General features: G+C 41.5%; 1 protein-coding gene across 2 annotated transcripts; it reads left to right on the top strand.

The window, feature by feature from the left end:
- Positions 1-5,462: 5,462 nt before the first annotated feature.
- On the top strand, positions 5,463-16,594 carry GJD4 (gap junction protein delta 4). 2 transcript variants are annotated; one of them, XM_077171896.1, is made up of 3 exons: positions 5,463-10,606; positions 10,831-10,966; positions 13,698-16,594. In XM_077171896.1, exons 2-3 carry the CDS (start codon positions 10,903-10,905, stop codon positions 14,882-14,884), a joined length of 1,251 nt encoding a protein of 416 aa, XP_077028011.1. In that variant the 5' UTR covers positions 5,463-10,606; positions 10,831-10,902; the 3' UTR covers positions 14,885-16,594. The 2 variants fall into 2 exon arrangements, with proteins under 2 accessions (XP_077028011.1, XP_054503866.2); XM_054647891.2 differs by having other exon boundaries at positions 5,463-10,966.
- Positions 16,595-22,014: the final 5,420 nt, after the last annotated feature.

The raw sequence follows: 22,014 nt of genomic DNA, 5'->3' as shown, positions 1-22,014 counted from the left end.
ACAAGTCCTTTGTACTTACAGTAGTTTTGCACAGCAGAGTTTTGAACAGAGATGGCAAATTATCTTCCAACTTGCATCATTGCTTTTTACAAAAGTAAGAATGGTTTAAATGTGTAAATCACCACCAGCATTTGTAATATTAAATATTTAACTTCCTACTGTCAGCAGGTACGTACCTTACACTCTGCAATGGGAATGAGTCCACAGTCTGAATGTGTTCTCTTCCAGTGCTTTGTAGGGCACCTGTTCTAAATCTGTCCTCTGGAGGAATGATTCTTTTAACCCAGGAAAATAGTTGGGTGTATATTGATAATTTTGAATGTCAGGTAAGGTGATCTTCCAGATCTGCCTGATTCAAGGCTTTGGATCAATGGTTCCTTCAGCTGAACAGAAATATATGCTTCAAAGCATAAAGTGACAGTACTGACTTGAGAGAAATTGTGGTCATGTCACCCTGACACCGAGCTCCAGTGATCGAAGGACTGGCCTGATTCTTCTGCTTGCCCATTTAATCATGAATCTCAGTGAGAACATTGTCGGTGTTTCTGACCTGGGAGAAATCTAGACTATGAAATTGTTGCTGTTCTGTGGTGGCCTGTCATTGTGGTACATCAGAAAGGCTTTTTTGTTCTGCTCTGTTTTGCTGGCATGTGGCAGAACAAAGTTGTTCTGCCCCTTAAAGTGTGCAATAGCTGAACCATGTGTTAGCTGAAATTGTTTGCTCAGACATCTGATTCCCAGCTGTGACATTTTCCCTTAACCTTTCTAAAATAATTTTCTCTTAGAAAAAAGAACCAGGGCAAGCAATAAGTTTTCTCCAAAATATCTTAAGCATCCTAATTTTTCTGTTTCAGATTTTTCTTTATAATTTCAGATTTGAGCTTTTCCTTGACAACTCAGTACATGTATGCATGTGAACATTTATTTTTGGTTCTAATTGCATTAGATAAGGAATTTCTATGGCAGTTGTTAATAGAAAAGGCAATTATTTAAAATGTTATTTGAACCTGTTGTTTGCCCCCTTAGGAATGCATTTATCTTTGACTTACTAAGAATAGGTAAATCCAGTGATACAAGATTGCAGATTTTTGCCCTGTCCACTTCATCCTATTACATGAACAATGAACTTTTAACCATTTTTCAGTGTTTGTAAGAAATTTTACAGATTTCTAATACTGTCAGTATAAGCTGAGAGCTTCAGAGGACCAGAAGTACAGAGAGCAAAAGAAATCTGTAGCTTTCATTTCTAACAATTTGAGAAAAAAAACAGAGCAGACTCTAGTATCTGTCTCCCTCAGCTTTATTTCTTAATGCAGTGTCCCTAGAAACAGCTTCAGCATCTGTTGCCAAATGCCCTGTGTTCTCCTGATTTTCTCAGGATTTGAACAGAAAGTCACAACCCCCTCAACCCTTTAAAACCTGAGGTGCATTCTTGGGGAAATCAGGCTGAAATGCAGCATAAAATGGTGGGTGATACAGGAGGGTGGGGGAAGAGGATCTCTTGGGCAGTGGAAAAGTGCCCTTGGGCTGAGTCAGCACCAGTCTGAGATGCTGAGGTGAGGAGTTCAGGCTTCCCAGCTCACAGGTTCCTTATCCTCATCCATGCAGCCACAAGCCTGAGCTGCCACTCTGGGCTTTGAAATTATTGAATTCTGTGGGTCTGCACTAGTTTGTGCTGTTAAGTGTGTGTGTTTGGGACACAGGGAAGTGAAACTGGGCCAGTATGACTGGGCAGCCCCAGTGCATCTCACCTAACACAGATTTGCAGCTGTTTTTCCCTGCATGGATCTCATTCATCAGCCTCTGCATCTTCCTGGCCTCCCCCTGTGCTGTCCCTGTCACTGTGGGCTGTGCCAGTGTCTGGCACCTGCCTGCTGGCAGAGCTCCTGGCAGTTTTAAACTCACCTGGCTGGGCCTCCTCCCTGCTCAATATGTGATATTTGCATGAGCAGCAATGCCTCTCTTAGTGTCAGGTTACACAGATGATTGGTGGCCATCCTAGAATGATTGGGGTTAAAGGGAACCTCAGAGATCACCTTGCTCCAACCCCCTGCCATGGGCAGGGACATCTTCCACCAGCCCAGGTTGCTCAGGGTCCCTTCCAGTCTGACCTGGTTTTGTTGGTTTATCTGCACATTCTTCAGCACTATCTATAGTGCCATCAGTGGCCAGGCAAGATGGAAGCCTCATCATTTGTGTAACAACACCTGCCCTGAGAGCAGGGCACTCAGCTGAGTGACTTTGGGTTACTTTATCAACATTAGAAGAGCTGAAACCTCTAAACCTGAGGGATGAATCATATAATTGCTGAAGGCAGGAAGGAATGCTAGGGGACCACATTACTTGAACTGAAAATTGCTTTTGCCTATCTGAGCATCACAACCTGGGACAGGAATCCCTGCAGATTAGAAACAGTGGTCTGGGGGATTCTGAGACAAACCTCTAAGGAGAGAATTAGTCCATACACAAGTAGCTGTAACATTAAAGTGAAAAACTTTATCCTTCTGATTCTTTCTATGTGAGAAACCACATAATTACTATGGGGGAATGCATTTTAAGCATGTCCTGAAGCACTCATGCTAAATTTCAAAGATGTAAGACCTTCTAAAGTCTATTTTTTGCATATAAATGAATGTGGCCATTGAAAGAAAGGTCAATCATCTTATATATACATAAATACAAAATAACTTCCTTTGTCATGTGCATAAAATAATACAATTTATTCAGGAATGCAGATATATCATATATATCATGTACCATGATTCTGTTTGGCAATTTATTGGGTTGATTCTCCAGAAATGAAAACATCATTGGCAAATGTGCGTGGGTTAATGTACTTAAACAACTTCTCTTTGAGATTCTTCCTATGAGCTTTTTGATGGCCTAAATATTTTTTCCTCAGGAAGGGAAGTGAAGGTAGTCAAAAGAGAAAGCAGCAAAATGTAAAAAATGCAGGGGGAAAAAAGAGGAAAAACTGAAATAGTAACAGCAGTTAGGAGGCACAATACAGCTCACAGGGGAATATATCCATAAATATCTGTGGCCAGTTGTCCTGGGTTTGCCAGTGCTCAGCCCACACCAGTGGGCTTGCAGTCTTCTGTTTATTATTATTCAAAGAACTAATGCAGTTTTTAATAGTGTCAGGAACACAGTAATTGGTAGCAATTTTGTCGATTCGATTGAAATGGCAAAGTATCTGTCATAATGCAGAGGAGGCAGAAAGATTGAGCTAATGGCCCTGTTTTGTCTTCTTGTGCTGTGTTTGTGCCTTGTTGTAGTAATAAAATTTTGTTTCTGTTACTGGTACTGCAAGAGTTTTCAGTGGAAGCTGTTTGATATCTTGGAGTGACACAATCACTTTGCTCAGGTGCTCTGAAAGGTTTTGCTGAGGCAAAGGAGGTTGGCTGGAAATATTTCTCAGTTCTTGGGGGGAACCACCTTTGGAAAAAAGCTTAGGAAGAGCGAATGTAGAAACGGGAGGTGGCTTATTCTGTGTTTGTGCAGGGCACAGTAAACCGAGAGGCTGAGTTGCTGTGCAAAGGATGGGTAAGTAAATGGGGCATAAGCAGTAATCCCTGCTCCTTTATGGAAAATAGACTGTCAGACTATAATTTAAAAACAGGACATAAATTGGTGTTCTTCCCTCTAGGCACACAGTTTGTGGTGGGTGGGCTGCAGCTGAGCCCCATCCCCAGTGGGCACAGCTGTGAGCAGCAGGTGAGCAGCACTGACAGCAAGGAGCCATGGGGTGACCAGGGGCACTGAGCAACCACCAAAGAACAGAGGGCACACAGGTGCAAGGCATCAACATGGGGGGTGGAAAAGATTGGGATAAAGAACAAGAAGAGCAGACACCTGAAGCCCTCTGAAGAGGTAAGGTGTTACTGTGTGTGGGTTGGAGCTTTCTGGAGTTGTATGGTGACCCTCTCTGTGTTGTGGCTGCCTTGTTTGGGACATGTGCTGTGGCTTGTGCTGTGACACTTCCCCATTTCTGCTGTGTTTTACCTTCCTAGCAAAATCTTGTTGCTCTCTGCTTTGGCCCCAGCAGGATGTTTGCCAGTGCACTTATTTATCCATCATGTGAGATTTCCCTGCCTCTGGATAACACTGGGAGCTGCTCCAAGGTAGGGAGCAGTGCTGTGTGTTCCCAGCCTGCCTTGGGCATGGGTCCTGTGGGGAAATCCACTCTTGATCATTCCTGTCTGTTCTCCTTTGCTCTCTAAGACATTGGAATAAATCCTTCAGGGTCCTTGTTACCCTTTTGATGTTGTGGTAAGAATTTTCAAAGGAATGCATGACAGTTGAATATTGAACTCCTATCAATGGACTGAGCCATCAAGCTGCATTTTATGATGCTTTTCTCTTTAAAACAAAAAATCCTGGTTGATAGAATACATAGAATGTAAATACTATTGCAGTTTAACGAGGAAATTCCTTGTGTACTGCCCAGTATGCGTTGAGTACACTAGCAATGATTATTAAGATGGCCCTTGGAAGAAAACAAAGCACAAACCATGGAAACTGTAGGCAACTGGCATGGTAGGACTGTATTGTAAAGCAAAGGTTTGGGGTAGAGGGCAAATTCAAATCCTGAAATAAAAATTTGGGGTAATTTTTCCAAATGTTGTGGAGGTTGACCTATCTGAGTTTTGTTTAAATGACTTTTTACAAGGCCACACTAGACTTAAACTTACAGACTATTAGCAGGTCACAGTTTGAGGTCAAAACAAACCTCATAAAACCATAAGGTGATGTGCATGTCATAAAGGTGAAGTGCAAAAACTGAGTTTCTTGTTTTCCTTTAAATGGCCAGATGTACATACATAAATTGTACATCCTGATATCGATGCAAGAAATCTAATAATTCTTTTGTCTACTAAGGTGTGAGTAGCAACTATGAGGAGTATTAGATTTTTCCCTTCATTTTTCATTAAACACAGTTGAATATCAAAATTTCTCATTCTGAAGCAGTATGATAGATGTACACATTCTTTTTAGACAGAAGTACTCTTCTTGATAAGGATTTTATTATGCACAGGATACAGCTTTTATTTATTTCAAGTCCTATTTTCAAGACAAAGATGAGATTTAATACCATGTACTTTTTGACTTCTGCATAAGAATGAATTTGACTTCAAAATGACATTTCTTCATGTGTTAGAAAAAATCCACAGTTGGTACTGCCTGCAGCAGTTCCTGAAGTTTAAGTTGTATGTGAATTAGAGGGGGAAAATCTCTTTTCTCCTTTCAGCTTCCTTCTTTCATTCAGCCTTTCCCCCTGTGCTTGGTTTAATGACCACAGGGTTCCAGTGCATCTGTCCATGGTGAAAGAAAAAGCAGTGTCAGTGTTCAATAACAGAGACAACAGTAAAGGGTTTGTTTCTTGAAGTGATCAGCCATGAAATACAAGAAGGTGTAAAGAATTCTTATTTTAAATGCACAGTGGCTGCCTGTATGTTAAATCTAAGATGACAGATTTATTTACTGAAATACAGAGCCAGCACAGTAACCTCTTTTGTTGTGCATGGTGCAAACAGGGATATTTGCCCTTCACAGCTCTAGCAATATTCACGCTTAGAAACCAAGTATTAAATTTAAAACATGGTGACCCAAAGATTTCTTGCAGTCTTCTGTTTATTATGAAATCTGTTTTTCAATTACCTAGGGCCTTTTCCTTATTTAAATTTCCATGGTATCAGCTCACCATGCTTTTGCCTGCCTGACCATTGCTAGGTGTGGAACTGCTTGAGGGAAGAACTCCTTAGTAGTGCTGGATGTTGGGCACTAATAAAACATGAAATCACCTGCTTCATCATAAAATACAGGATCCTTAAACATTCCAAATCTTCAGTTCTGTTTTTGGTACTGTAAAGAAAGGAAACTGTAAAACTCAGTGTTAAATGTGAAGTGCAAAACTTAAAAAGGAGCTAGAATCTCTCTTATACAAGATTTTTTTTTTGTGTTACAGCAGAGCAAATTTCAGTAATAATGTCATGTGCTCATGTAGCTACCAATTTCAGTGGGAGTTAAGCAGGTACTAATAATGTGCTTTTGAAAATGCAGTGTACTCATTTTGTACTTTTACTACTTAGTAAATTAAATACTTTTGCAGAAATTGGCCCCGAGCTCCTGAATGAGAATATATTTTCCATTACTTAATTTTCCTTCATCTCTGTCTTGAAGTGTTCAAAATTCTTGGCTGTGTAGCTGTGAAGTCTCTGAACCAAAGTCTGAAGAAGAGCTGCTTTTTCCATTTGTCATCCTCTTAGAAGCAGGTTCCCTTTAGAAATACAAATTCTGAATATTCAAGCATTTAGAATAAGGTTCTCTGAGACAATGTGGGAGAATGGTCTAAATCCTTAAGAGCATGCAGTAGAACACACTCTTCTTTTAGGTTTACTGAATTAGTAGAGGAACAGTGAGATAAAACAACGCATGCAAGGAACTGAGGCACCAGGCTTAGGTGTCCAAGAGGACAGAGCTGGTGTGGAAGTCAGCAAGGTTGAATCCAATGAACATGAGCTGAACTTCACAGTTCTGGGTGTCCTTCTGGGCTGTTTTAGACACACATGCACTGGCATTTATGTACATTTGAGCATGTGTGCATGCAGCTCCTCCCTGGGAATGGAAGGCAGGAAGGGATGGGGAAGAGGGAGGAGCATTTGTTGGAAGTTTCCTTTCTTTGCACTCAACTCTGCTGCTTCTGGGGGCTGATGAGTTACAGGCTGAGCAGTGGGGAACAGGAGCACATTGTTTAAGCTCCCCATGGAATACTTAATGATGGAAAACATTCACTGCTCCCCTACCTCAGCGTGTGTAGGCTCTGTAGCCCAAAAGCTGGAGCTGTGGTTGCCTTGCCTTCTCCATGTCTGAGTAGCTATGGTGGCTGTTCTGGGCACAGGCTCCTTTCAAACAGCAGCAGCAACACCCAGGAAATGCCAAGTGTGCAGTGCTGGATGTGCCTGTGTAAAGCAAAGGGCTTTCCCTGCTGTGCTGGCTCCTGGCTCTGTGAGTGCTGTGAAGGTTTACATACATGTGTGTACCTATGTCTTAAATAGAGCATTTGTTCAGGACAGCTTTTCCTACTAACTTGCTATTGTTCTTCATGGCTAGCTTGTTTCTTTCTCTCCCCCTTCTGCTGTATTTCACAATTTTTAAAATGAGGCCATCAAGATAAATTGTCTTTTAATGTTTACTGTCCCTTCCAAATAGATTCCTCCTCTCCCTCCATTCAGAAATCACCTTCAGAAGAGCCAGATTTACTGCAAGAATCATCACTAACACATAATTTTTGCTAACTAGAAAATTCTAAGTAATTTTTTTACTTAGACTTTAAAATAGGCAACTGTGGTTTTTCTTTCTTAAATTATGATATACCAACGGCCCTGGACTAAAATGCTAGATCACTTTGGCATTTACTCTATTAGGGAAGCTGCTATGCTGACCTCTTTTGCCTTAACATTAATTAAATTGGTAGAGGGATGTTCCTTCATTGCCAGGTGTGGGGTAGGGTGCAGTCTCCCTTAGTAACTCTCACTTCAGTGTCATTTGTGTAGGTCTTGACTGGGTAAGGCAGATGGGTTTGGGATTTGCTGGGCCAGAGGAAGGCCTTTATTTTCTGGGAACTTTTTTGATGTGTGATGTAGATTGTGGCACCATTCAGGTGACAGATTTGATCCTGAAGTAGCTTCAGGCTAACTCAGTTTTCCCTCTGGACATCATTCTGAGCCAAGGACCAGCTGCAGGGTCTTTGCTCTGTGAAGTAACCCAGGTCTAAGCCTGGGATGTGGCACAGGCCCACACTGCAGTGAGATGCAGTTCCAGTACTTCAAAATGTTTCAGTGGGTCTCTCACAGTGATGGAATCTGTGTGTTTTTGCAGCATCAAGCCCTAGACCTATGATAAGGGGTTATAAATGTGGACAACAGTTGTAAATTTTAAAATAGATAAAGTGTGTCTTCTTATGTTTCACTGTTTGTCTCTGAAAGCTTTCCAGTGGCTTTTAGGGCCCTTCCTAAAACAAGATGTGATGAGGTACTGCTGGGTTTCCAAGTTTAACTTTACCCAATACCATGTCAGTTTTTTCTACCTGCCTTTCTTTTTGACTAGAATGCAGTGCTAGTGCACAGATTTGAGAGTTTTTTACGTTTAGGAAGAGTTGTTTTGGTATTCTAGACCGGGAGTGTGTGTGGAGTCTGTGCCCATCCTCTGGTGTGGGAAATGGTGCCAAACCCACTGGTGGCACTGCAGAGCTGGGGCCCTAGCTATAATCTGCTCTCCCTACTTCTCTGTAGTCCTTACAGGCCAACAGGCAATACAGGGAACAGCTCAAGATAATGAATAAATGAGGGGGATTGTGTGGTGAATATCTTCAGCTATGATGTGGAAAACCTTCAGGTGGGAACCCTGCCCTGAAAGATGGGCTTTAGTTTCCTCATCCCTTTGCTCAGCACTGTGGGTCTGTGGAGACCAAACATTTTATAACAACCACCACAGACTGGAGCCAATGGGGATTGATGGCAGAGGCTTGGGAAGAGGACACACCACAGAAAGGAGAAGCACTGGATTCAAGTGAGATATGAGCTGTCTAGAAAAGCTAAAATTAAAAAAAAACTAAAGTTGTCTGAAAAAGCTAAAATGTAATTCAAGCTTTCTGACCTAAGCTAAGCTGCACTGTGACAGGAGGGTGCCTGCTTTCTTTTAGAAAAAAATGGGCCATCCTATCTCAGTGCATCCATGCTGTGGGATCAGATGTTGTTGCCTGGTATAGTTCCTCAGGCAACAATCTGGGGGCTTAAATTCCTAGCTGTTATCCCTCTTCCACAAATGGTAGAGGTCTCACAGCAACCACAAGCAAGGATATTTTAACCAACAATATTGACAGAGACAATTTATAGCCTATTGTGTGCATGCAGCTGCTGAGCATTCATATCCTGCCACCGTCTTGGCATTCCTGACTTTATTTTTGACAAAGGGTGTTTAACCAGGAATACCTTCAGACCTCAGCATAATTCATATCTTGGCTGTTTGCATCTTTCCTCTATTGACTTTCTCCAGCTTTCCTTCCTTCCCTTACTTCTCACACACACTCATTTCTGGTTGAAAATTTGTGTGTAAGTAAATGAAGCTAAAACCATCATCACAAACCATGACTAAAACTTGATAACAGAAGTGGCAGTTTGGAAAATATTTTACCTAACTAAATTCTGGAACCAATAAAATTTCTGTGTTTACCACTGCAATTAAAAATCTTTTTGCACAGATAACAGACAAAGGGTTTTGAAGGGCCATCTTTTCAAACCTCACTTTTAGGGTTTCCTTAGGACGGTGCTTACTGCAGAGAGGATGCTCAGTGTGTTCTGCCAAGGCATTGCAAAACCTGTGAGCAGAGAGCTGGGGAGAAAGTCTTTGAGCAGGTATATTTTACTTGATGAAACTATCAGTTTTACCGAGGTAAGATGTGCTCAGATGTGTAGCTCAGCCCCCAGGTCATGGAGTATCTCCATGCAGCTCCCTCTGAGCTCCCCCAGAGCAGTCCTGGGCCGAAGCACACAAGCAGGGCTGCAGTGCCCAGCTGTGCCTGGGCTGTTGGCACCCCACAGGTGTCAGGAAATCACTTTTCTCCCTTGCTATATCACACACAGACTCCTCCTTCAGCTGCTTTTGCAGGGATTGTTACTGTTCCCTGACTGAGGTTTTACAATATGTTCATCCTTACCACAGCCCAGGTTAAAAGGGACAGAGCAACATCCCAAATCTGGTGGAACAGTGGCTGGAATATGGTGGTTGATTATTTTCCCCAAGGTAACCAGGGTGAAAAGTGAGGCAAGGAACAAAAAGCTGAGAGTCTGATTTTCACCCCTGCTTTTTCCTGGGGTGCAGCACAGTGGCACCATGTCCAGGACACGCTGTGCAGTTGCTTCTTGCTGAGCCCACGGGCGTTCTGCTCCAAGTAGGAGCTCCCTCCACCACTGCTGAGGGGCTGCTGGGTGTGAGAATGATGGTCAATCACCTTTAAGATCTTTTGAGTTATCTCCAAGCAGTTTGAGTGAAGTACCAAGCCATTTCAGCTGAAAGGACTGATATAAATTAAAAATAAGTGACTTGCGGCATCTTGAAAAGCAGCCCCACCATTAGGATTTTTATTTTTTAAAGCTTCCCCTGTTTTTCCTCTTGCCTGCAGGGAGGCTCAGCCTGCTGGCTGGCTCAGCACACAGAGGAGAGTTTGGTATGGCTGTGATTGACAGGGCCATGGTGCTCTGTCAAGGAGGTTTTGATTTAAAAACCAAGTGGTTTTGGGAAATTTCAATGGAATAGCTTCCAGTGACCTGAACTGAAGTTGCCTTTCAAACACAGAGATGCTCATCCTTTTCTATCCCCTTTCCTTCTCTAATTCATCTGCAATTCTTGTGGGGAGACAGAGGTCTCTGTTATTTCCTGGTCTATGCTATTTTTTCCTCTCTCCCTGTCCTTCAGCACTGAGGTATCTCAGCAATGCCAGGAGGCTGGTATGCCCCGGGAGGGTAAGAATAGTCTACAATGGCAGAGATCACTCCTGTTGTTGCTTGTCCACTTGCAGTTGCCTGGACAGAGGATCCACATGGAGGTAGGAGCAATTGGATCTGACAAGCTAGAGCTTTTGTAAGACAATGTGTTAAAGCCTGAAGAAGATCAACATTCAAAACTAACATTCCTGTTCAAATCATCAAAATAATCCTTTATCAACCCATTATTTTGGCTGAGTTCCTGATTTCTGTCCTTGACCCTCAGCAAAAATTCCTTCCTTTTTTATTTTTCTTCCCTTTTTTTACCCCCCTCTTCCCTGTCCAGGTCTAATCTCCTTTGGAAATGACAAAACCATTTGGACATCAGGAGCTGGAAGTGTTTTGAGCCTGTTCAAACATGGAGCACTGGGACTCACTGGGATTTTTGATAGTCACACTCAACTATAATGTGACTATTGTAGGTAAGTACTTTAAAAGAGCTTTCCTCTTTCTTTTGCTGCTTCATATCCTGACGCCACCCAACTGCTCTACTGACAATCAACTTTAACTTCAGGCTGTGGTTCTGTGACCTCTACACTAAGTTGTTTCCTTGATACCTGATAGAATAGATTAATGTATTTATTTTCTTGTTAAACAGATTACTTCTCTTTCTTGGATAGTTTTTTCCTGAACATTGCATAAAATATTCTGGCAAGGTTTTCACATTTGGGTCTTGATGACAGGGCTCCTTGTCAGCTGGGAGAAGGGATCATGGTAAAAACACACAGAAGTAATGCTGAACTTATACCACCTAAAGTGGATGGTAGAATGTATGCAGTAGCTTTAGTAACAAATTAAAAAAGTTAAAGAAGAGGACAGAAGACCCACTCTCTTTTACAGGAGGAAGTCTGTGTTTACTACCATTGTGGTTAATTATTGCTTTTCTTCTTTATTTTTGTAAACAAATAAGGATCATATGCATTTAAAAAAAAAGCAAACCCGAACAAAATGCCATTGTCTTTTCCTTAGCTAGCTGTTTACTGTGGGGTTTTTTTCACCTATGTAATTTAAAGAAGATTCTGTTCGTCTTTCATGGGCTACTTTGAACAAAGTGTGAGCCAGAGGAAAACTTTCAAGTGCCCTTTAAAGACTCTTTGCCTGCAGCAGTTGCTGTAGTTTATGCTGTGCACTGCAGGGAGCATCCAGCTGAGCCCCAGCAGGGCTGCTGGAGAGGCTTGTTCTTGTGTGTTAAATCAAGATTGGGTCTTTAGGGACAGGGATGCATGGAGGGGTTATCTCTCAAATGTATGTCACACTAAACTACTTCCTAAGGAGCCATTGATTTTTCTTAAGCAGTACTCCCCATTGTACATGTTCAAATTAAAAATTGATAGTGAAATAGCATGTAGTATTTTGAGCCTAATTAACTAATGAGCTTCAAACACTTTGAGGTCCTTGCAGGGAAAAAAATGCTACCAAGGGATGAAACATGGTTTGCTAAAGATGACAGATTCTGTAGAGCTTGTGTTTCCTATTGACCCACTGTCAAAAAGTGAGTAACAGTACAGGCTGCCAGCAAACACAGGCAGCTGGAAACACAGCAAAACCACCACTACAACCCAGGTGATTAAAGATAAAATGGAAAGGCTTCAATTTATTTATGGTTGGATAAGATATTATTTTGCCAGGAGCAGCAGTTTCTCTGATGATCTCTCATCAACCTTAGATATTCTTCACATTTTTTCACTACAGAGTGCAGTTTTACTGTTCTAGCCCATAATCAGTCTAGTGGCCACAAATGGTTTTTAGAGGGCACTTGAGCTGTATGTTCAGTACAGTAACAGGTATTGCACAATGTTGTGGAAATATCTGAATATTTTAAATTCACACCAACTACTGGGAAATAGCCTTATGGGAAATATAGAAGAAAATGCTCCAAGGGAACACCCATAAATATTTTTATAGTTTATAGAAAAATGCTTTGTGACATGTTTTTTTAAAAGCCTTTATGGTGTGTATTGGTGCTATTTTACAGATTGCACACAAAACCTTATGTGCATGTGAGATGTGCATTCACTATTAATGACTTGAGCTTTTCAGTATGTTTCTCAGCCATTAAGTCTGTATAATATACTTCTTTAGTCACTGAGTCTTGCTCTTTCTCTACTTGTGTTTACAATTCATGTCTTAGCAATACTTTAAAACAGAATTAATCTTATAATTCTTTAATTCTGTTTTTTCCCCCTCTTTTTGTTTTCAAACAGGTTTTTTCCTCTTTTTTTTTTGTAGGGAATTATTAAATTAAATTACCTTTTCAAAACTATATAGGGAATTTGTGATGGGATACAAAAGGCAACGTGAGAAATTCAAATGCTAAACTGAACTCCTGATGTTGAATATATGTTTGTACAGAATGCATTTTTAACTTTTGACAACAGAATGGTTATATCTTCAAGCCTTCCCATCCTGACCAGAAAAAGGTTTTAGAATTTCATAGAATCATAGAGTAGTTTGAGAGAAGGGAACTTTGTCTCATTGGAGAAAAGCTGCTCACAGAGGCGAACAAAGGTCAGAAATCATGGCCATGATGGGGCAACCAGAGAAGCAACAGAGAGAAATGTCTGGGGTGCACAAATGTACATTTGTAGAACACTTTGCATAAATTTCCTAATAATAAAAATAATAACTAATTGATAGCTTTCAAGTAAATACCATTCTAAACACGACAAAGATTTTGTTGGCCAAAGTAAACTTTACATACAATGTCATGGCCCAGACCAAGAACAAATACTATGTCATGGAGCAATCTTTTCTGTCTAGATGAGTCTCATACTGTGTTACCTGAACTTGAATTTTGTCCTGTTGTTGAAATAGGACAATATTCAGGTGCAGGAACTCAACAACAAGGAAAAACTGTGAGTGAGGTGGATTATTTAGTCAGTTTTGATCTCTTTTTATCAGAGTGTTTTCATTAGGTTTCTGTTGGCATTGCTTATTCTATGTTTGGCTCCTACATTGTTGAGTCTAGATGAAGATTATGGAATATGTAAGCTACACATTTTCACTGGATTTTCAGTCACAGTCGAGGAAAAAAAAAAGGAGCTAGTAAATGGGGAGATTATTTCTTCAAATGCCTCATGTATAGAAAGAGCATCAGTGCATGACCTGCCTTCCTTCTCAGGACCTGACTCTCTGACCTTTCCTTCTCTTTAGGGAAGCTCTGGCTGGTGCTGATGATCCTGCTGCGCCTGGCAGTGGTGGTGTTAGCAGGGTACCCCCTGTACCAGGATGAGCAGGAGCGCTTTGTGTGCAACACCCTGCAGCCAGGGTGCTCCAACGTTTGCTATGACTTGTTCTCCCCTGTGTCTCACTTTAGGTTCTGGCTCATTCAGACTGTGTCTATCCTGCTGCCCTATGCTGCATTCAGCATTTATGTTTTGCACAAGGGGGCTGTGCACATTGTCAGAATGCGCTGTCTGGTGCACGGGTGCAAGAGCAACAAGGGTTTATCGAGCCCCAAAGATGTGAAGCAGCTCTGTAGAAGTGCAGTTGTCAATAGAGTAGATTGTGGTGCAGACAACCTAAGTGTCCTTAATTTTTCAGGGGCATATACCATTCATCTTTTTGTTAGGACCCTACTTGAGGTTGCCTTTGCAGCTGTGCAATACTTTCTTTTTGGATTTTTTGTTCCTGACCGCTTTTCGTGCTACCACTCACCCTGCACAAGCACTGTTGACTGCTACATCTCCAGGCCCACTGAGAAATCCATCATGATGATTTTCATCTGGGGGGTCAGCAGTCTGTCCTTCCTGCTCAGCCTTGCTGATCTTGTCTGTGCTCTTCGGAGAGCGACAGCAAGGAACCAAAAGAACAAGCAGCTGGCAAACCTCTGCACAGACAAGGAGTGCAGGATACACCTTCCCCCAGTCCAGCACAGCAGCTCCTCTCCACCTCAAAATGAGGATGGCCCAGCAGCAAACAGCTGTCAGATCAGTGATGGCTCCTGCTCACTGCTCCCTGGCGAGGAAGAAGAGGCTGTTCTTCATCCTGGAGGTGTCTCCCAGCAAAGTGCCAGCACTAACCTCAGCAGCAGCAGCAATAATTGCTGTGTGCCAGGAGACCTTGCTGTTAAGCAGCAGAGCAGTGAAGAGCCCTGGTGTGCCAGCGACCACCAAGGAACTCCCTGCAGCCAAGTGAGACCCAGACTTCAGCAAGACTTCATTAAAGATACTGCCCTGGCTTTGAGATCTCAGATGGAGTCTCCCCTTGGAGTTTCTTCCTCTGTTGTTCAGAGCAAGCTTTTAGGGTTCTACCCTTCAGCTGAGCTAAAAAGCCCTGATGAACAATCAAATTATAGCAGCTCTAGCTGCCTGAGGTCAAAAAAGTCCGAATGGGTATAGAAGCCAGAGTGAGCACTGTATTGTGACCTTGGCAGGGCAAATCATTGCATCACTGAAGAGGCTTCAGGGAGTTTCACCTGAATCCTTTGGCTGTGGTCATGCTGCAGAGACACTCGACTCCATTGGAGAAGAAGCAAAAACTTGGGATAAGACTTTCAAGGGTATTACATTAAGGGACATGTTCTTTAGAAAATGTGACATCTTTATGGTTTTCTGCATGTAGATGGTTTCAAAAGGCTGTGGACTGTCACTGATGTGATCAACCTGGTTTTCCAGGAGTATGTGTGAACACTTGTTTACTCTAACCTAGTTTTATTGCAAAAGATTGAGCTTAGCAAAAATAGGTTGTCTACTCTCAGAAGCCTAATTTCTCCTCATACTAAATTCTCAAAGCCCACTTTGAGAATTTTTCAAGAAGAAGACTAGACAGTGAATAAAATGAAAACACTTGTTTTGTAGCAAAGTGTTAATTAAAAACCCCTGGATCTCATTACTTGAAGGCAATACCCCTCTCCCAGCTAGCAGCGCCAGGGCAGTTCCTTTCTCTGACACTGATGCCAGCTGCAATCTGACCACACCTGAGATATTCAACTGTAACACCTTCCACTACCTAGAGAGACCTAAAGGAAAGCCAGAGAGGGACTTTCTACAAGGGCATGTAGTGATAGGACAAGGAGAAATTGCTTCAAACTGAAATAGGGTAGGTTTAGACTAGATGCAAAGAAAAAAATTATTTGATAGTGGCAAGTCAGTGGAAGAGTTTGCCCAGAGAAGCTGTGGATGTCCCACACTTGGAGGTGTTCAAGGTCAGGTTGGATGCATCTTTGAGCACCCTGGTTTCATGGAAAGTGTCTCTGCATATGGCAGGGATGGTGGAACTAAATGATCTTTAATGTCCCTCCCAACCTAAACAATTCTATGAACTACAACAACCTCCAAAACAGAGTGGCTGCATCCACATCAGCTGTTGGGCATGGTCCTGTGCTTGGGAATTTCCCAGGAGACAGCAAGGAGGTGTGAGCCAGAAGGGTGTCAGGGAGTGCTCCAGCAGCTTGACAGGGAGTGAGCAGCAATGCTCGTGCTCTGCTGCACTGACACCTCCACAGGGTGTTACTTCTCAGCCTTAAATAGCCACACAGGGCTCTCAGTTTCAGGAGGTGGGAATGAGTCACCTGACCTGCTCTGGGGGTCTCTAAAGGTAAGATGAGTCACTTTCTATTTCTCCCACAATATGATTATCTCAGACCTGGGTTTAGGGAAAATGGTTTCTACCCTGGAAGAAGGATATAGTGGCAATGTCTATATCAAAGTGCTCGCCCTCTTTGTCTGACAGACTTATAATGCTAATAATTTGAAAACATGTCTAAATTGAGTGAATCACAGAAGATTTTATTACAATTACACTTTGTGCCTTCCCTCAGTGTTAATTCTGTCACATTTGCATAAGCGTGGTCCAGCACCAGAGCACAGCAGTGCGTGAGATGAATTTTCTTTTAGCTACAAGTCAGTGGGGTTTGAAGGTTGCACATATCTGCAGATCACCAGTGGGAGTGGATGTGGAGGATCATGTACCCAGAGAAATGTGCTGGTGGTAGTGTCTTATAAAACAAATTATCCTGGGGGTGTCAAGAACTGGTGTTTGTAGATCCTGCTTGGTGCTATGATGCAGTTTAGAGCAGGCAAGGAACAAGGTTCTGGAATAACTCAAGGGCTGGCAGGGCATGAAGGGACAGCAGCTTTCACAGTTTACCTTTTCTCTCCTGTGGGTGCAGGAGTCTGCAAGACAGATTCATCTCACCTGTGTATTATTTGTCACATGTATAAGGTAAAGATTAGCAATTATCCCTTCCCTTCTGCATTCTCCCAAAATTAGGTGGCTTAATAGGTAGACAGAACTGCTCTTTGGGTCAGGAACCAGAGTACTTTGGGATCCTGAGGTAGGCTGTGGGCATTTTTAATTACTACCTTCTAAGTAAGGTTTTCCTCTCCATTAGATCTGTTGGTTTCTTTTATTGTGCATGCTTGTTGTGTGATTTGTCATTTCCAGGGTAGAAGCAGCATTAATTATTAAACTTATCATAGGCAGAAAAACATTAAATATTTAAACTTCTCGTCCTCCAAAGCCTCTTTAATGGGGTCTGTGCTGATTACACATGCCATGACAAAACATTGCAACAATGAAACCTTTTATGATTCATTGCATCTTCTCAGATGTGAGAAGGAATGCAAGGAGCAAATGTGGATTCGGCCTATTGCATACATCCCAGAGCATGAGATATAAATAGGGTAGGAAAAATAATAAATGCCTTGTGGCTGGACACAGTTTCATTTTTTTCTCTCTGGTTAGAAATTTTTTAATGGCTGAAGAGTCTCATTTGAAATTGGAAAGATCCTCTTAGTGTTTGAAATGGAAAGGGAAATTAGTGGATGTCTTCATTTGTCTGCAGAGACTGTGGCCTTTGACTTGTGCTGCATCTCTGCAAACCTGGCTGATTTTGGGACTTGTGGCTCAATTGGAGCATAATTCACAGTCAGTGTAACAAGCACTTGATGTCTTTATAAAAACTGCATATTAAAAGAGAAAAATTTGGTATGGAATTTTCCTTGGGGAGTGAATAGAAACCTCTGGCATCAACAACCTGCTCCTAGGGCAATGACTCGGAGTCCTTTACTACTATTTCTCCAAGTCACATTTATTAATTACAAAGATGCAGCAAGGTCAGCTGATTTGCCAGCAAGAGAATACCAAGGAAAGAAGTGTAAAGGAAGTTTGAACTGCTGTGAACTTCCAGAGCTCAATGAAATTAAAAGTGATGGTTGGGAGTGGGGAGGAGAAAATAGCAAAAAAAGATCTGCTTGAAAAAAAAAAAAAGATCAGCTCAAATTTCTCCTTGTATTCAATGTCACTGAATGTGGAGGTGCTGTAGACATGTCTAGATGTCTTAGAGTAAGAGAAGAACTGATTGATGTGAAGCAAAGAAGCAGCAAGGCTTTCTACTCTTAAAACAAAAATTTAATATTTTAAACTCGTGTATTGGTTTTGTAAGTCCTTACAGAAATTATTGCACATTAAGAAAAATGTTACAAAAGGTTCTTATTATGTTTAAATAATTTCTTAACCTATCTACTTCAGAAAAGCATTTCAAAGATGGGTTGAAAGCACAATTCTCCTCAAACTGCACTCAGGGAGCTTTGTCTTGTGCTCAAAGTGCAGGTGTCACTTGCACCCTGAGGTGGCTTTATGGAACAATACAGAAGATTTTATATATATATATATACACACACATATATATATATACATTTCTCATCCGGCCTCATGTGGAGCTGACCATGAGATTATACAGAAAGAGCTGAGCTCCCTGGAAATAAAAGAGTTGGAACAGATCACAAAACCTAGGATAAAATAGTTTTCACACAAGGAGTGAAATTTTTATTGGAAAATTATAAAATATCTTTAAAATAGTTTTTTTTTCTTAGTATCTTCAATTGCAATTCAATAGCAATTCTCTTGCTAAATTAGTATCTAGTAGGCTGCTGGAGGCACAGAATTTTCATGTTTTTTATGCAGCAAAATCAAGTATCACTGGAAGTTTCTGCAGTATGAACATGATTGAAAGAAAAGAACCATCAATTTTGTTGCCTCTAACTAAAATATATTTACATTTTTCTCTAAACAAATATTTTTCAATTTTTTGTTTTGTTTTGTAATATATTTTTAAATACCAAAGCCAAACTAGTTTAGAAGCCAAGTTTCAGTCAGTTATAATCACTTTATCATCTTCTTGCACTTTTTAGGTTGGGTCACTTTGATTTACTCTCAGCAGTATAACAGAAAGCTGTGACTCTCTCTTCTCTTGTGAAAGACATTGTAGACAGGTGTCTAGGGAATGTAAAATTTCCTGTCAGCAGCAGTTGTTCTCCATGAATATCTCAGTTCAGCCCAGAATAAGTATTAAATCTGAAGTTAGCAGTGTAGAGACATCCTCAATGTATTCTTTCAAGTTATTATCTGCCCTTACATGATACATCATTATTTCAATTAGCTTTCTGAAATAAATCCTTAAAGAGCATATTAATTGGGCATTATATTATTGTAATGTCCTGATTACAATGGAGAACAGATAAATTGTTACTGCTTGTAGTATTTTAGGACAATAAAGAAATACATCTCAAAAAATAGGACAGTGGAATAGTTCAAAAGGCTGTTCTTTAATTTCTGTCTTTTGATCTGCTTTTAATAGCCTGATGTACTCCACTGACAGAGAAGTAATTTTACAGCATAATGTCTTACATTGTAATTGAGTTGTTAACATGTTCTGCACATGAGATGGTCACTGCTCACTCCTAGCATGAACTCTTGGCCTGTGGTACCCAGCAATGCCAGCTCTGAAAGATGATTTCACCAAGGCAGAAATCTGATCAGAATGTTCAAATTATCCAGTGTCCATGTAGATAGATTGCAAGCACAATCTGCTTCCCTAGCTTCTGATTTCTCCCACTTTACTGTCTGTTTCCTTCCATTTGCTTTGGCAGGCAGGAGGTCCCAGGCATCTCCACAGCTGGAATTTATTCATGGGAGTGCACAGCCAGTGCTAAGCCTGAGAACACTTTTATAACCCTGTGCTGCTCCCACAGCAGTGGGAATGCCAGGAGGTGGAGAGCTGTCTCCAATTCAGTGTCTGCAGGTAACACTTCATGCTGTTTGTGGCTCCCTGTTATGCTGAGTGCTGGATTAGCTCTGAACAGCTTTCACTGATGGACAATTTACTGAGTGAGGATGATGGGGCATTTTGAGCCTGTTGTTAGAAACTGAGGTTTATATGTGGTGCTCTCAAGAACGATGGGGGATTTGGGCTCAGCAATCAGAAGTAATTTCCTTCATTTCTGGCTTTCCTATGTAACATCTATTTTGCCAGTGAGACTTCAGGCACCACAGCATTTTCTGGCACTGAAAATGTTACTTTTAGGAAAGAAATAACAATAATGGAAATAAACAGGAGATTTTGACCTAGCAGAATAAAATTCTGCATTTTCCCCTGTGATGACTTGCCTTTTCCTTGCACTGAAGATAGGCTTTTTTTTTTTTTTTTAAGAGAAGCCAGGATAAGATGCTTTCAGAGCCCCACTTGTCCTGACAAATTAAACACCCCCTTAGACACCCACTCCTTCTGCTCATTTCTCTGAGTCAGTGTGAGTGATTCTTGCTTCTGACAGACAATATACAGTGCAATGAGCTCTTTCTTTCTTGCACAAACTTTAAAGCTCTGTGCTATCTTTGGAGGTCTAGTGGAGATATTCAAAGGTAGGCAGATGAACAACTTGTGTGCACTGGCTAACAAATCCAAGCTTTTTTCTTCTTCAGCAAGCCTCTTTCTGAAGCATTTCTCTAAAACATAAATTAGGAATAGCTATAACACAGTTTACCATTTGTGATGCATTGACAGATACCTGTTTGTCCAGGTTCACCAGAGACTTTCACATCCAACTTGGTGACTTGATGGGACCTAATCTTGGAGTGACTGGAGAAAAGCACAGGATTTGCATTGCAGCCCCACTTTGGTCTCCCAGCAGTCACTCAGAACTGATCCATGGACTACCAACCTCTATGGAATTCACAAGGTGACCCAATATTAAGGAATGGTACAAACACAGACTTTTTGTTTTTTGTAATGTAGATAGACAGATATGGTAACAGTGCACCTCATGGGCTGAAGTTACATGAAACACAGAGCTACTTCAATTTAGAATAAATCAATCCTGATTTTCACAGCTCATAGCAATAGATTTTAGAATGTGCAGATAAATAGGAAATATTTTATTCAAATTACCCATATCTGAAAAATATATTCCATGACTTTTACACAGAAATATTGACAACCCCTTAGAACAGCAGTCCTACGTTCCTTATTTACTTAGCCCTTTGTACTTCAGCAAAAATCCTAAAAATAGTATGGTGGGGGGGAAGGAGTCAGGGGTTGATTAAAACATCCAAACAGTTGCTTTATTTATACACATGTAGTTCCTGAAATATTCCTACAAGGCTCATTTCCAGAAACAACTTGGTTCAGCACACTTTATCTCCTGAGAAGTTTTGCTACAAATTGAAAGCAAAGGCTTAAGCAAAACATTTAGGTTGTTTATTTCTGTTTACATGCTCATTGGTATCCATCAGTAATATTCTTGTTGTGTAGAACCTGGGATTCAGCCCACTAGAGCCTGGACACCAGGTCAGCTGAAACATAGTCCCACACTGCTTCTGACACCAAATTCTATACAAATTCTGCCCTGATTTTGGAGTATGTGCAGATATTATAAGAATAGTCCAGCAGGGACACCAAAATGCAACTTTCATGTCTCTCCAGTCCCTACAGAGCTGCCCTCTGCATCCCTCAGGCAGCCTGCAGGCCCTGCCAATACAGACTGAACACCTTGAACTCCAAGGACTTCTGCTGATAAATGAGAATTTAGTAGATCACTTGAAGCTGATCCTGTCCTATAGGCTGCATTGAGAAACTGTGGCAAAGCTAAGGCCAGACAGGGCAGCTGTTTATTACACTTGTGAGCACAAGTCTGTGACTGCAAAGTTAACTACAGATAAATTGATTTGGACTGGAGAATCATCAGGATCTTCCTCAAAAATGGACTGTACAAAACATATCATGAGGGTGTGGGTGCCTCAGTCAGCACCTGACAAGAGCTCACCCACCATCTCAGGGAGCACCGAGCTCTCCTGGTGGAGTGTTCCCTGGAATTTCCATATTAGTGTCCATGTTAGTGTTGGCAGGAATTAGTCTGTAAAAAGGAAGTGCTGCTAAGTGCCAGCTACTTCCCATTTTGCCAGTGCCTTTATATTCTCTCTACCTTGATGCCAGACTGGCTCTCATGGTGCAGAAGGCTGTGTTTGTCCAATGCACCAGCTGCACCCTGTGTCAGGCTGCCCCAGCTGCCAGCACACACCTCAAAAAGCAGCAAGGTGCAGTCTCCACCATCCACCCAGGAGCACCTTTTCCATAGTTTCCAGGATCTTTGGCAGTGTGTTTCCAAAAAATGAGGTGAGACTTGGTTGGCAGATTGTCTGCATTGCTGTATCTGACTGATCCAGCCCACCAGCAGCAGCCATGCACCTACTG

Source organism: Agelaius phoeniceus, chromosome 1 (assembly GCF_051311805.1).
Source record: "Agelaius phoeniceus isolate bAgePho1 chromosome 1, bAgePho1.hap1, whole genome shotgun sequence".
Classification (NCBI taxonomy): Eukaryota; Metazoa; Chordata; class Aves; order Passeriformes; family Icteridae; genus Agelaius; species Agelaius phoeniceus.
The sequence above is the reverse complement of the archived record's forward strand: the minus strand, read 5'-3'. Positions and strand labels throughout refer to the sequence as shown.